The sequence below is a fragment of the Anolis sagrei genome, chromosome 5 (genome assembly GCF_037176765.1).
Source record: "Anolis sagrei isolate rAnoSag1 chromosome 5, rAnoSag1.mat, whole genome shotgun sequence".
In the NCBI taxonomy this organism is placed as follows: domain Eukaryota; kingdom Metazoa; phylum Chordata; class Lepidosauria; order Squamata; family Dactyloidae; genus Anolis; species Anolis sagrei.
In genome coordinates, this window is record NC_090025.1 from 165028058 (window position 1) to 165044087 (window position 16030).

The 16030-nt window shown below is 41.9% G+C and overlaps 1 protein-coding gene across 1 annotated transcript in view; it reads right to left on the reverse strand.

Moving 5' to 3' along the window:
• Positions 1-5835: 5835 nt before the first annotated feature.
• Positions 5836-16030, reverse strand: part of GGA1 (golgi associated, gamma adaptin ear containing, ARF binding protein 1) — a 28015-nt gene continuing 17820 nt past the window's right edge. The window contains exons 12-17 of the mRNA XM_060777009.2: positions 14064-14128; positions 11467-11639; positions 11049-11353; positions 9144-9313; positions 8321-8431; positions 5836-7367 (exon numbers count right to left, since the gene is read on the reverse strand). Coding sequence (XP_060632992.2) covers positions 7257-7367; positions 8321-8431; positions 9144-9313; positions 11049-11353; positions 11467-11639; positions 14064-14128 — 935 coding nt within the window. The 3' untranslated portion in view covers positions 5836-7256. The remainder of the gene's footprint in view (positions 7368-8320; positions 8432-9143; positions 9314-11048; positions 11354-11466; positions 11640-14063; positions 14129-16030) is intronic.

The window sequence follows — 16030 nt, forward strand, 5'->3', positions numbered from 1 at the left end:
TATTGTGGTATTTTCTGCCTTGATATTCTGGGATATAGGGCTGTGTGGAAGGGCCCTGAGATTCTTGTCAGCTAGTTGAAAAATTAGAGCAGGATGCCCTTCAAAACAAAGTTTTTGCAATTTAATAAACCTTTTCCACGTCCATATAATAGAAGCAAATAGGAAATAACCTTTATAACCTAGGGACAAAAATCATGTTACATGATGTAGTCAATGATAACTGGCCATATTTTTAGAACTTCTGGAGATCTACACTTGTTTTTTGCCAATGAATTTTACAAGTTCCTGTAAATATTTGCAAATAATAATTTGTGAATCTTTGTGTCAACAATTATGGTAACACCTTTTTTTTGGGTTTGAAGCATGCAGTTTTGTACTGACAACACAATCTTATACACAGTTCCTCAAAGTAAACTTTACCGTGTCTATTGGATATTACTGACAAGTAACTAAGTTACAGGATAACAGCCACATTACACCCAGATTTGCCTTCATTCTTGTGTATTTAACTGGACTCTGACCATGGAAATTTATGTTACAAGAAATGCAAGTATTGTAAGGTTTTTATTGTGTTTGCTGCAGGTATGAACTTGAAATTTAATTTAGGGAGCAATAGCAGATGAGAGATGGACGGAATCCAAGAAGGAGGGAGAAGAACAAGGAAAATGAAGAAGGGGATGGAGCAGGGCTTGGACAAGTCTTTTTGGACACACCCTTGAGAACAGGTCACATTTTTGGAAAGCTCTGCTACTTTCTATCCATCCTTAAACTGTTGACATGCTGGGACTATGCAAGGCTTAGAGGTCTTTATGCAGAAAGCACACCCTCATAACATTCCCTACACTATTTGACTCTCCAGAGATGTCTGGATTATGGTTTCAGTAATCCTTATCATTGGCCATTTTGCTAGGGATTGGTAAGAACTGAAATTCTAAACTGAAGCCAATGTTTTGGGGTTTTTTTGCCCATTATTTTTTGCCTTTCATATCTTTGGGTGCTATCATCTTTGAAGGCCAAAGAGAAAGCAAAGCAAAGGTACTGTAGAGTCGCTTATCCAACTTTCGCTCATCCAACGTTCTGTATTATCCAACGCAGTCTGCCTCCCACCCGGATCCACAGCTGTTTCAATACATTGTGATGATTTGGTGCTAAATTCATATGCACAGTAATTACTACATAACATTATGGTTTATTGAACTGCTTTGTCCATTAGTTGTAAAACAATGTTTTAGTTCTGCATTTGTAAAATCATAATGTAATTTGATGTTTAATAGGCTTTTCCTTAATCCCTCCTTATTATCCAACATTTTCACTTATCCAATGTTCTGCTGGCCTATTTATGTTGGATCAGCGAGACTCTACTGTATTTGTAATGCAAATGAACATGCTCATTTACTAACATAAATTAAATTTTAATCCCATCTGAAGCATTTTTAAACCTTATATTCAGTAATAAATCCAAATATCTGAGGATACTTCATTTTGTCCATATCTTTCTTAAATTGTTGTGCCGAGAACACAGTATTTCAGATGAGGTCTGACTAAAGCAGAATAGAGTGGCACCACTACAACCTTCAATCTGGATGCTTTGCTTCTGTTGATGTAGCCAGAGCTGCCTTGGATTTTGTTTCTGGTCACTGAATCACACTGTTGATTCATGTTTAGCTCATGATTTGAGCTCCATAGGCCCCTTTTCATGTGTACTACTTTGAAGCCAGATGTCACCCATTTTGTATTTGTGCACTTTATTTTTCCTTCCAAAATGTAGTATTCTATTTTTTTTTCTGTTGAAATTTATGTTTTGATCCAGCTCTCCACTTGGTCAAACTAATTTTGAATACTGATCCTCTCCTTTGCGGTATTAACCCCCCCCCCACTCCATTTGGTGTTATCTGTAAATTAGATTCCATAAGTAATTTATAAAGATGGAAACAATGCCAGGCCCAGAACAGAACCTTGAGCATCCCAGTAATTAATTTTGTCCAGGATGAAGAGAACAATTGATGAGCACTTCCTAGGTTCAGTTGGTCAACCAATTAGAGATCCACCTAACTTTAGTACTATCTAGTCTGTGGTTCTCAACCTGTGGGTCCCTGGATGTCCTAGAAATCCTAACAGCTGGTAAATTGCCCCGGATTTCTGGGAGTTGTAGGCCAAAACACCTGGGGACCCACAGGTTGAGAACCATTCGCTGCAGTTTACCAGCTGGTCTGCAAGATAGTTCCAGATGTTTTAGGCTTCAAGGTCTCATGAACTCCAAACATCATGGCCAATCATCAAGGTTTATGGGAACTGAATTCCAAAACCACTGGACACCTGCCTCCTGCCCATTCTTGCATCACACGGTCCATGCAAGAATTAGGAACACAATCTAGCAATTAAAGTTCCAGATTTTAAAGGCTCTTCCTTAGCACGAATGCATCACAAAGCCAGCATGAGTTGATTTATTTATCAAAGACAAATAGTTGTGTTGACTTATGGCTGCTGTTATTGATTCATTACTAAAGGATTATAGTTTCTGGCTTTAACTGTAAAACCATTTGCTTCCCCAGAGCCCTATGGAATTATAATCAGTTTGTACCAAGGTGCCCTTCTGGGTCTCCAAACTCAACTCTTCACTTTTATAGCAAGACTTTTTAGAGATAGGAAATTCTGGGGCATGGATATGGCTACAGCTGTTCCTCCTACTGCAAAGAACTCTTTTTAAACTGTTTTAGTTGTCTGCAATGCTATTTTTTAAAGAGAAGCTGTTAGTATCATGAATTTAGTGTTTTAAATAGTTTTGTACATTGGACATAATCTTCAGGGATCTGGTGGGCTGAGGCAATAAAAATAAATTTATTAAAAATAAATTTATTAAAAATAAATGAGAAATAAAAATTGAAAATTAACAGTAGTTGCAGCACTGGATTTCTCCATATTAATACAGACCTAGGCGGGAAAAAATATTATCTGCTCTCTTTTTTGGGGATCATCAATTTTTATTTAGATCAGGGCTGTTCACTCAGGGCACATCCTACAAAAATTAAGGTGTAGGATGCCCCAGCTTCCATTCATGCTAATATAGAAAAATCCAAGCTAGATGGGGAATTCTGGAAATTGTAGTTGAAATGTGTTGTTTCCAACCTGTGTTAATACAAAGGGCACAGCATTGCAGAATTTACAAGGTAGTTGCAGCATGCAGGTCCCGGTGATAGATTACCATGATTATCAGGTTAGGTCGTCAATGGACTTTGCCAACTTTAGAACATAGTGTAGCCAATGAACAGTTACAGTGTGTAATCATTAGAGCCGGCATCCTGAAATTGCAGCCCTCCAGCTGTTTGGGCCTCCAACTCCAACTTGTTAAATTGTCAGGAATTCTGAGAGTTGAAGGCCCAAACAGCTGGATGGCCACAGTTCGAGGATGCCTGCATTAGAGGATTTATATTGGTTATTCCCACCTTCCTTTTGTAACCAACCCTCTATTAAGAAAGGCATAAGGCTCTGACTGCTGTCCAACTGTAACATCTAACTGTACAACTGAGACAGATCATTGGAATTGTAGTCCTAACAATACCTGGAAGACCAGCCATTCCACAATCTCCATTATGGCCAAGGATTCCAAAAGCTAAGCTAAGCTCCATTAGAACAAACCTGTTGAATCTGCTGCATTTCCGTATGCGTTGACTTACTATCCAGCTAGGGCTAGCAAATTGGGTTCAAGCAAGAGTTGCATTGCATGGCCATCAGGAACATTGAAAACCACATTTGGTCTGTCAGGATTTTAGAAGACAGGCATTACTTCACATTAGCTTTTAACTTGGGGGACAGAAGCACAATGAAGTCTTCCAGATGAAGCCCCTATTGGGCCTCCTGTTCTTGCTGCACCCCCTCCCCAGTTGCTAGAGCATTTCCCCCAGCCACTGCTCTATCCAGCTCTGCGGCACACAGCAGCAATTACTGCTGCAGAGGCCCCTGCAAAAAAGGAGTGGGAAGCGGGGAAGAGGAAGTGTGGGCTATTAACATGCACAGAGCAGACCGCAGTTTGAGCTCAGACTCAGCTGCCTGTAAGGAGAGGAAGGAATTGACAGTTTGCAGGGTGAATACGTTGGCAGCACTCGTAGCAACTGCAAGCCTCCACTAGTTTAGAAATACTTGGCTCTCAGAGATCAGTCCCTTACTACACTAAACTGAACATGGGGGCCAACTGTGGCTGGCAAAGGCATACCTGTATCTTCCTGGCACTGAAACAGGAATTGAGAGAGAGCAACAGAATCATGAATGACTAAAAATGGCAGATGCGGTTGTTATTCCTCCAGTGTACTAGGTGGACTGTCCTATACAATGGAGAATAGTGTCTATATTTTTTGGGGGGGAGGGACACAGGGGAGTACCACAATATTAAGTGCTCTTGACCTCCAGCATGGTTTTGAAGCGAGCATGGAACTACATCTAGCACTATGTGTATTCCACAGTATACTGTATAAATGAGTAGATGTGGATTTCAATATCTGAAGCAATGGTTCCCAACCTTTTTTTGACCAGGGACCACTTTGACTAGGGACCACTCTCCAACATTAGTAACAAAAGGGTTACGAATCAGTTTTTGGTCAACTTCAGATTCGGTTTGGTTATTTGTGGTGCTGATTCAGAAAACTGCATTGGACAGACCACATCAGCTCTAGTTTCTGATACAGAAATATGCCATCCAGTAATCGCCATCTGCTCGCCCACAGAAAACCATATTTAATAATCTAGAGCTGATGTGGTCTATCCAATGCAATTTTCTGAATCAGCACCCCAAATAACACCAGGAACAGGCCAAAAAATGAAGAGACCAATTCAGGTGCCACATGGAATGGCTCCACTTAGTGAGAGGGATGAGGAGGAGAAGCAGCAGTCAGGAGGCTTGTTGTTGCATCTTTCATGGATAATCAGCCTCTCCCCTCCTGACATCCCCGTTGCCTCGGCACTATAAGAGGGTTTCGCAAGACCAGTTGTTCCCATTGCAATGGTGTAGTAACAGTGGACCATATTTTAATTCTTGCGTACCACTGGTGGTCCACAGACCACAGGTTGGAAACCACTGATGAAGTTGAGTGCTTAAATGGGAGCCCAGATTTGGGTGTCGGGAGATCTGGAGAATCTTGTCCTTGTTTCAGTTTAAGCAAGGCTACAAAATGTTGTCCTCCCAACATTTTGGATATACAACTCTTAACATTCCGACACTCTCTGGCCAGTGGCAATTTCTAATCAGACACCTGGAAAACCAACACATTCCCATTCCCTTTTCTTAAAGTAGTATAATTTAGACTGTGCACACATGATACTGAAGCAGCAGCATATATTGCTCTGATCGCAAACAATAACAGACTGTATATATTAGAAAAAAAGATAGACAGCAGGTTTATATTATCTAGACCACATGTATCAAACCCAAGGCCCGCAGGCCGAATGTGATCTATGCAATTACATATGGTCTATGAGGATTTAAATGCAAAGGTAACAGAGTTACATTTGTATAATCTTGCTATTGCAAATGGCAATTTGAAGGCAACCATAAGGCTGATGTGGCCCTTGGTGAAAATGAGACGGACACCCCTGATTTAGACCATACAGTTTCAGCTTGTTTCAGCACTGAACTGGTTTTGTAAATAGGAGCACAGATTCTAACCGTTTTGTGCCCAAGACAGTGATGTCTGAATCATGCTACCAAGCTTGTTCTGGTTATGACCTGGTTATGAATCTTGCAAATGGGGGAAAGACGGGTTTAGAAGTCGGAGATACACAAAATACAGTTCATCCTTGGTCCCCTCATGCTACCAAGGATTCAATTGGTTCTGAAACTTAAGATGCATTTCCGGGAAGAATCCTTTTTATTTCCCATTAGTACAGCAGATTTCACACAGTCTATTTTAAAGTCCTTTTCCATGTGCAAGAATGTGCACCAAAATATATATATGTACAAAGTCTGTTTCAAGAACCAAACCGATCCAAATCTAGAGAGAGAGAAAAAGAGGGCAAAGATAACCAGAGAGTAAAGGTATCCAGTCGCAGGAGAATCCCACTTCAGAAGGCCTTCCCACCAAAACACAGGCTGTCACCGTCAGATGTGAGGCAGGACCCATGTGGGTAAAAATATCCTTCTCTACCATAGTCCCGCCCACTATTTGCCCACAAAGGTTACTCCTGAGGAGTAGGCTGTCAAATAACTCGATGAGTCCTCACTCCAGGGCATTTCCATATGTACTTTGCTCATGATGAGGCCATGCTAGCCATACAGCTCTTGGGAGCAACTGAAAGAGGAGGCAGCCATAATTTGAGGGGGAATAGATACGGTTCTGGTAACACATTTCCTCCCAGTGTTGCTTCCTGGAGGGCCATAGAGACTGGGCTACTGAAATCCACAAGAGGCAGTAGAGCTTTGTGTTGTACAATGCAGTAGACACAGTTCACAAAGTGGAATCCATTTTTCTGAACACAGCCTCATTGCACCGTCTGTCTCTCCCATTCAGAGGGAAGTATGGGACTGAACTGTCCCCAGACATCCTTCTTACAATTGCACAATACAGCTACTACACCTCTTTTCAGGTAAGGCATCTTCGACTAGGCACACTACATACCACCCCTTCTTGCCCATCCCATTTGCTCAGTCGCGTACTCCGCTGACTGTGGCTCAGTAAGCATGAGGGACATTAGCCCGCACCTATTATGCAGCCCTGGAGGGATAAAGACATCATAAGCAAAAGAGACCCAAATCATGATAGCCTCAAGCTATGTGAACTGAAGCATGAATGGTCCAACTAGGCCTCCTAGTGCAGTTTTGATGGAAACTGGGGAAAAAAGCAAATGCCCTCACCCTAACTATCAACCTACTGTCCTCAAGTGTGAAAGAGCAGGTGGGTGGGAAGGTGTAAGGTCCAATATAACTTCATTGGGAGAAGAAAGCATGGGGCCCTGGAGCCTGGCTTCTCAGAGTCAGCTTCAACTGATCATGACCACCACTCCATGAAAGGGGAAGTGCAGCTGGAAGATCAAGATAAGGGCAGGGGCCCAGAAACCAAGTTAGAAGAATAGAGAACAACTCACTCAATCATTCCTGCCCCACCAACCCCAAGACAGGCATCTCCCTTCTTTCCCTTCTGCCTGCCATCCTCCACCCGCAGCATACTGCTGACTGCCAGCTTTCCAGTCTGAGAGCAGAGTCCAAAGTACTAGCCAGCCCCAGGAAGGCAGGATCCTTAGACGTCTGATGTAGCACACCACCGGCAGCACTAGAGGTTTCCCCATGATTCTGGAGAGGGGAACTGGTCCACGTCGCCCATTTCATTGTAGGTTCGGTCTGCCACCGTGAAAGTCAGCTTGTATCGTAGCCTCACTTTTTCCTGGTCAGAGGGAAGGCATACAATAGTTAAAGACACAGGAGGGGTCTATGTTTAATGGTTTCAGTTGGTTTTAAGTTCATAGTTATATATAGTAATTAGTTATTATGATTTCTTTGTGTGCTGTATGTCGGCAATGAATTTTTGCCATTAGTATGTTGCGAACAGACGTGAGTCCCTCCAAGGGTGAGAAAGGTGGTATATAAATACAGTACATAAATAAATGAATAAATAATAAATAAATATGGCATTGCTGAGGCTTCCTTCTAAGGCAGAAGTGGAATCCCTCTTGTGGTGAACTGTGGAGGATACAGGGGCCATTTCCCATCATCAATGCTGAATGCAAATTGCACAAACTACTCTCAATGAAACTAAAAGTAGATGGAAGGTCGTTGCTAGGTTTTAAAATTCTGGTGAGGCTTTTTTCTTGCTAAGATAAGAAGTGTACATGTGTGTGTCTTATGCCTTGATTTAGTGGAGAATCATATCCCTTATTTTGATGTTTAAACAAAATAAACTGAGGGATGCTGGGGACTTTAGAGGCCACAAAAAACAGCCAAGTGACCACAACATACTGAATGATTTGGGTCTGTTAGGGAACTGAGATAAAATGAATTCCCTGACATGGGTTATGGGAACCATTCTCCACTACCACACAATTTAGTTTTGCTTGTGGCACTAAAAAATAATTAGGTTCCCCTTCTTTAGCCTTACAAAGCTTTGGAACTCTGAGTTGTGGCAAATCTGCTTCTTCCCCATTTTTGACCGGGTCTTCCATTTCAAGAAACTAGAATCAGGGATGGAGTTGTAGTCCAAAACATCTGTACCAAAGTTCTGCATCCCCCATTTCAAGGAATGCCTGACTCCACAGAAAAAAGCTTGTGGGGCAGTAGTTAAACAGACACAAAATTAAGAGAAGAAGTAGCTTATTCTACTTTCTAGCGGGGAGCCGTTACCTTCTGTGGGTTAGCAAGCAGGAGGACTTGAGTGATTGCCGCAGGGGGCATTATTGGATTGAATGCTGGGAGTTCGGTTCCGGAGGGTGGCTGCAGCTTCACCTTCATTACCTGCAAAAATTAGAACATATAGAATGATTCAATGGTTTCACTGTTAAAGCATACATCTCTATATTCCTTGTCTATGAGTGTTGCTTTGCCATAGATATGAAGTAGAAACAAAGAGCAGCAATTGAGTACTTGATCAAAGAAGGATGTACTGCTGCCAACATTCTGAGAAGGCTCAGAAACATACATGTTGAGCAAGAATTGATTAAAATCATGTTCAAAGACAGATGTGCCCAAAAGAGTTTGTCCAAAGAGGATTTTATGAGTGTGTTCAAAGGTGATGCAACCGTATCACCATTGATAGAGACTATTTTAAATAATACCATGTTATAGACAAATAGACAAATAAGGCTCGGGGAGGCTTACAAATGTCCACAAGACATTAAAGCAAAAACAACCCATAAAAAAGAAAACACATTAAAATAGGAGCATCATACAATACAACCAAGATAAAACATACGAAGCATAACAGAATAAAACAATGCATTGGAGCTCCATCAGAGCAGGTTCAACATAAACAATGACCAAGATTTCTAAAATGGGCATGACCAAGCTATAAAAGGGCTGGGCAAGGGATTGTGCAAATAGCATACCATAGGGCCAGGGAAGTGGATGAGGTGCAAAAGAGAGTACTATCTGGTGACCTAGGGTCTGGGCATATATAAGTAGGAACTAATCATTCTCGAATGCTTGCTATCTTGAATGATGATAGTACCTTGGGCACCGCAGACTGAAAGATGATGTTCTTGATGGGCGAGGGGGCTGTGCTGAGCATGGAGATGACCACCACCAAGACATCAGGCCGGTCAGGCAGAGAGTCCTTGGCAAAATGAAAGAGGACACGGAAGCCATGTTGGTCATACACAGTCACAGGAAGGATGCTACCTAGAGAGAATACCAGCAGAAACATAAAACACAAGAGGGAAAGGATTGGTTCCTTACTCAGATGAAAACTCTAATTCACTGTCCAAAGTCAGTATTCTGGATCATTATATCCACCCCACTCCAGACCACAACTGAGTTCAAAAAGTCTTTATAAAGTCATCTATTTAATGCAATCTAAATCAGTTAACCACTTCCACTGAAAGACTGGTGGTAATAATTATGAAGAAGACATAAAAATGTGCTGCTGAAACAGAGGAAAGGAATTAATAATCTCCTTCTATCTTAACCTTGGTGGCTAAAGTCTGGGGGAAGTTAAATGTTTTGCAATCTGTGAACACATCAAGTTTGGATTCTGAGTTCTTTCCAGGCAGAAGGAATGCAACCCAAGTAAGCTAGCAACTGAGACTGCTATCATATACCTTTGCCAATTGATTTTGGTTCATGGATGGTACCAAGGAGAGGGCACACTTAGTTATAATCGAAGACTGTGATGGGACACATGACAACCTCTTCTAGTATACTTTTGAAGCTTTTCCCACTTCTGTGATACTGACCCAGAACACAAAAGAAATAATATTCCTCACCAGTCCAACCCCTTGCTGTGAGGAGGAATTACTAGCCCACTGTCCAAGATCTATTCCTTCAATAAATTTGACAGAGAATACTTGTAGCGCTAGGGAGGGGAGAGTCTGAGGACTTTATTAAGCTTCTAATTAGGAAGCAGAATAGAGCAAGGCAAGTGGCACCCCATGTTATCAACAATAAAATAAGAGATCTCCACTGCCCTAGTTGCTTTTGCATCATTTGGTTTCACAAGTCATTTCTTTTTTTGCATAATGACAACTTGTCCTTCTGACAGAACCACCAGCTTAAAAACCTCTAGATGGTGCTTCAAGTTCAGGGACCAGTGATCTCAGGGGGTTGAAGGGGCAGAGGCATTATGCCGTTGTACTTAGGCTGATTCTGCACTGCCGCCTCAAAATTGCTGATCCAAACCAAATGTTTCAAGGTATCACTATCATTCAGCCAACAACAGAACCACTGTAGCACATTGTGGCACAGTGGAGTCGGATTTGAGGGATCCATTAAACTCTGCCACAAATATTAAAAGTTAGCTAGGTATTTTTAATTGCAGATGTGTGAGTCAAGTACTGAAAGAGTTAGTGGGCCACAGCTAGTGTTGTCCTGAGGAGTGTGAGGTAAACCTCAGTGTGTGTAAAGACTCATTTATAAAGCTCCAGTATAAAGGCTGCTGTGTGTGAAAAGCTACTGTGTGAAGCTTCAGTATAAGTTCGTTGTGAGAGTAAGCTCTGTGAGAGCGAAGCTGTTTATCTGAATGAGAAAGATGGCCAGCATGGAAGCAAAGAAGGGGGTATAAAGGGCTTTATTTGTGTTGTGAAAACCTTGTTGTTATAAATAGTGCAACTATCTTATTTTACTACAAAGACAAGCGTCCTATAGGAATAACACTAGTCTGTGTGTTCTTTTTATGACTCTGGGCTACTGGTGCTGAGTCACGCTGCTGTTGAGTTGCTCTGCTGTGCATTTATGAGGAAGGTCTTTTGTTAATGAGCCCACTTGCCCAACAAACTCCTTGGACCATACTGGGTCCTTTCCACATCCCGAACTACCTCACAGATCAAATATGAGAACAAAGTAGAGTAGAAGAAGAGACATGTAGGACTCTCCAACTCACTGGGAAAGATACAAACAAACAAGTCTTTGCCAAACTCACTTGGTTTGATAGATTCCAGAGGCACAGTGACATTCGCCAGAGAGAATTCCAGTGGGGAGCTGGCAGTGGGGAGGCCTGTTGGGAGAACGGTGGTTCCAGAAGGTGTTGGCAACCCTCTAGGGACAGCAATGGGTGCTGGCTGCTCCAAGGGCAGAGTGGTAGGAGGGTTTGGAGGCAGGCCTGGGAAGAGGGGTGTGGTGCTGCTGGTACCCCCAGAAGGGCTGGAAGTGTTCTTGTTGGGTGGGCTGGAAGTGCTTTTGTTTTGGAGGTCGCGCAGTGTTAACCGAGGCAGAGGTTGCTTCTCCCTGCAAGGCAGGCAAGAGACACGTGATGTCAAGAGAAGGGAGCAAGGAGATTGGCCCCCACCATATCTGGGGGCTACTCCCTCCTATGAATTACTCCCTGCCTCATTTCCTACCATCTGACTTGCAGAGACTCTGGGGGCAGAGACTGTTGCAACAGTGTTTTGCCCAGCAGGTCCAGGTCATCCATGCCACTTGTAGCTGTAGGAGGCGCTGGCGGTCCAGCATCAGCTTTTCCCGTGGAAGCTGCTGGCACCGAAGGGACACCAAGATCAGGGCTGTCAGATGACTGCAACAAAGAACAGAAGGGGAAAAAAACAATTTTAAAAGCTACTAGACCACACACACACAACACTACTCCAGTCTGCCTAGGAGATTGTTTTCTAAAGAAAGTACAGAGTTGTCAAAGCCTTTCATGACTGGAATCATTGGTTTGCTGTGAGTTTTCCAGGCTGTATGGCCATGTTCCAGAAGTATTCTCTCCTGACGTTTCGCCCACATCTATGGCAGGCATCCTCAGAGGTTGTGAGGTTTGTTGTAGACTAGGCAAGTGGGGTTTATATATCTGCGGAATGTCTAAGGTGGGAGAAAGAACGCAGGGAACCTGATGAACTAACCTGGACACAGCATATTATTTGAGAACACAGAAATGCTGGACCACTCTAGCAACTACCATGTCAGACTACACAGAGTAGCCACTGAAATCAATTAGCATGAGGACAATTTCAACAGAAAGGAGGGAACCATGAAAATGAACAAAATCTGGCAACCAGTATTACAAAGAACTCTAAAATCAGGACAGTAAATATGAACAACACCCAAAACAGGGGACTTGCAGACAAGATACAATCAGGGCCAGCTAATCCCTTCCCAACAAAGGATTCTCCCAGGCAGGAAGCAGCCAAGCTTTGAAGCTGCAAGGCTATTCAATGCCAATCAAGGTGGTCAATTGTAACATTAACACTTGCCTCAAACAGACAAGAGTTCTTTCTCCCACTCTGGACATTCCTCAGATATATAAATCCACTTGCCTAGTCTTCAACAAACCTCACAACCTCTGAGGATTCCTGCCATAGATGCAGGTAAAACGTCAGGAGAGAATACTTCTGGAACATGGCCATACAGCCCGGAAAACTCACAGGAACCCAGAGTCCAAAGAACTCTACATTACCAACATAGACTTGCATGAGGCCTAAGTTCCTGCAAAACCCAAGGAGTGATACAGATTTTACTGCAGCTCTTAAACAACACCTTTTAACTAAAGCATGGGCTTAAAACATGGGTATACCAACGTCACATTAGTCAGAAATCAATGTGCATTCCAAATAAATGGGGCCTTTCTATTTCTTAGTCTTGACAGCAAAGCTCAATTTGTATCTATGTCTTTGAGAAAGATGGACAGCACCAATCAGAAGAGACTTAGCTATCCCATAGAGATGCTTGGATTTTTTTCACTAAGAAAGTAGGTTCCTTCCTCCCTCCAACATAGATCATTGGTGGAAATCAAGGGGCTTGTTTCACCTGCACTGAAGATGGTAGGGGAGGTTGGGCTGGAGGTTTAGAACAGCTGGTAAATCATGAGCAATTATAAGATCAATCAACCATAAGCTTACAAGTTTGAAGCCCCATGAGCTGCCAACTGTCAACCTAGCTCATTGTTTACCTAAACAATTCGAAAACATTTTTAGCTATTTTGTCCCATAGCACTTTGTCCTCCAAAGTACTTTACATATTAGGTCTGCTTGTACGTTTTCCACAAACGCCACTTTCACCTTTTCGCCCAGGTCCCGGCATCATTTCCAATTTTAACTTTACATTTGGCCTTCCCACAGTTTTTAATGGTGTGTTGTCTTATTGTTAATTGTTGCATATTTTATTGTCTATGTTTTTTATTTTAATTGCTTGTATTGTTGTTATTATTGCTTTTATTGTTGTATTTGGGCTCGGCCTCATGTAAGCCGCACCGAGTCCCTTGGGGAAATGGTAGCGGGGTACAAATAAAGTGTTATTATTATTATTATTATTAGCTGTGATTAGAGAAATTAGATACCGCTAAAAGCGGGGGAGGAGTTTTATGACGCCATAAAGAAAAAAGATCAGAAAATGCTGGTCGACCAAAAGGAAGAAGTCTTGACGACTCTTCGTCATAGCGGATAGAGCAACAGCACCCCCTGGACTTGAGCCCAACCTTTCATGGCACCAAACCACCTCCTTCAGTTCTGTGTATTGTCTATAAAAAGCAGCATTGCGTGTTTGCCATGCATGTGTACTGTGAGCCACCCTGAGTCCCCTTCGGGGTGAGAAGGGCAAAATATAAATAAATAATTATAATTATTATTAGAAACTGTGCTCCCATTAATCAGCATTGTTGGGTTGGTGGAAATGATCAATAAAAATTGCAGTCTTTAACATCTAGATGACGATGTCTTAACGATCTCCTGCAATCTGACATGTGTTTCAATCTTTCCTTTCTTCCACAGCTGAAAGTTCAACAGCTTGGAAATGAAGCGGATGGCGAGAACCACCTCACATATTACAGGATTTCTTTCATAAAAGTTACTCTTCATGTAATAATCTTTATGACATTCCTGGTGTTATGAACTACAAAACCAAACAAAGCCTCAGTTTCAACTCTTCCATCAGAATCCAAAAGACATGTAGGTTCACCCAATGTAATGTATTCACACTGTTTTCCCATGATTAAGCCCCTTACCTGGAAACTGTTCCAGCCACTGTTATCTGTACCCTGGACTGAAGGAGTTGCTGGGTCATTAAGCCCTAGAGCGGATGAAAAAAGCTGGCATGACAAAGTATTCCATTATTCTAGATATGTCCTGATGTGATGAAATGGTTTGAATGTTGGACAAGGCATCTGAGAGACCAGGATATGAATCCCTGCTCAGTCATGGAAACCCACTGAATTACTTTAGGCAAATATAATACAGGGTGAGGCAGCATAACTTCCTTTTTTCAAAACTTAATAAAACCCATTATATGAATCAGATTTTTAATATAATGTAGACGCATACCTAAAGTTTTGTTTTACGTAGTTTTGAAGATCAAATTAGGTAGGTGACGTCCCCCATTCTCCATACACTGAGTAAACCGATTTCTGGCGTTTGTCAAAACTCTTGCCAGCATAACAGGCGTTATGTTTATTTATTTATTTACTTTACTTGTATACCGCAGTTTCTCAGCCTAACAGGCGACTCAATGCGGTTTACAACAAAGGTACAACAGTCAACAATATACAATTTAAAACTATAAAAGCATAATACACAATATTGACACAACAATAACAACCCAATGCATCTCATGACTAAAATCGTGATCCAGTTTCGTCGTCCATATTACCATTCCTGTAATCATCACATTCATGTTGGCAATTTCTTCCTGGATGTTGGTCTTCAATTCTTGTAGGGTCCTTGGACGGTTCACATAAACATGGGATTTCAAAAAACCCCATAGAAAAAAATCACATGGGGCCAAATCTGGAGAGCGGGCCGGCCACTCAAATCCGCTCGAAAAGTAGGCCTCAACGGCAAAAGCACGCTCCTCACTGTTCCAACGCCTGATGGCGACTCAACTGTGTCAGGACAAAACTTTATACTCCCGCCTCTCGAACGAGACCACTAGCGCTCTGCTACATCTTCAACCGACTGAATGGCGCGCTTTTAAAAAAAAGGAAGTTATGCTGCCTCACCCTGTAGATATTAGGGTCCGAATCTTCACTCTGCTGAGGAATTTAGACTCACATCAGCAGAGTGAGCCTATAACTTTCACAATGACATTATGGAGCCTAGGAACTAGTATATTCCAGCTCTACACTCTGATGCAAACTAGGATTCAAATGTCTGTTCCCACAAAAAAAATGTTACAATATACTAAAAGCATGAGGGAAAAAAATATCCTTGTAATCTAAACTGAGTTTTTTAAATGTACCTTCAAGAAACTAATTACATTAAATAATCTTGCATGTGTGTTTATTCTGAAGTCCAGAAGTTGTTTTACTCCTTATGGTTCAGTATTTTACTAGCAAACATCTGTTAAGATAGATTTCAGCTCAATGTCTTAACATCTTAAGAAAGCATTTTCCCATTTACCTAGGATCCAAACACCAGGACCCTAACAGTAAGGAGACAATTAAAATTTGGAAGTGGCTTTTCTTGGAATGTTTATGTCCCCCAGCATGATTGGCAGAAATTATGATATAGTTCCTCTGGAAAAAACTAGAAATTCCTAGAAATAACTTATTTAACAAATCTGCAAATAACTGAATCTACAAACATAAACTCTCAAATGTGGAGGGCCTATTGTAGAATCTGCTGACTGTAATCAGTTATAATTTCTAGTTCTTTGTACAGCACTGGCATATTTAACAGTCACCTTCATGTATATGGCAATAAAAAAAACCTGAATCAGTATTCCTAAATAGCTTCATAACTGCAGAGATTCTACTGGAGTGCTGACAGAGATAGCGAAAGCTAACCCTTTCCACAGCTATGTAGAGCACAGCTATGGTGAGTCCTGGGCACATCTCTCCCAGCAGCCAAACAGCTACAGGGAGGAGCTGGGCAGAGCTTCTTTGTGTGCTCTTTGTACAGCCAGAGAAGGGAGCAGCCTTTGCCCTCCTGGACCTCCAACATACTCAACAGAAAGGGGCAAAGGCTGCTCCGTTTC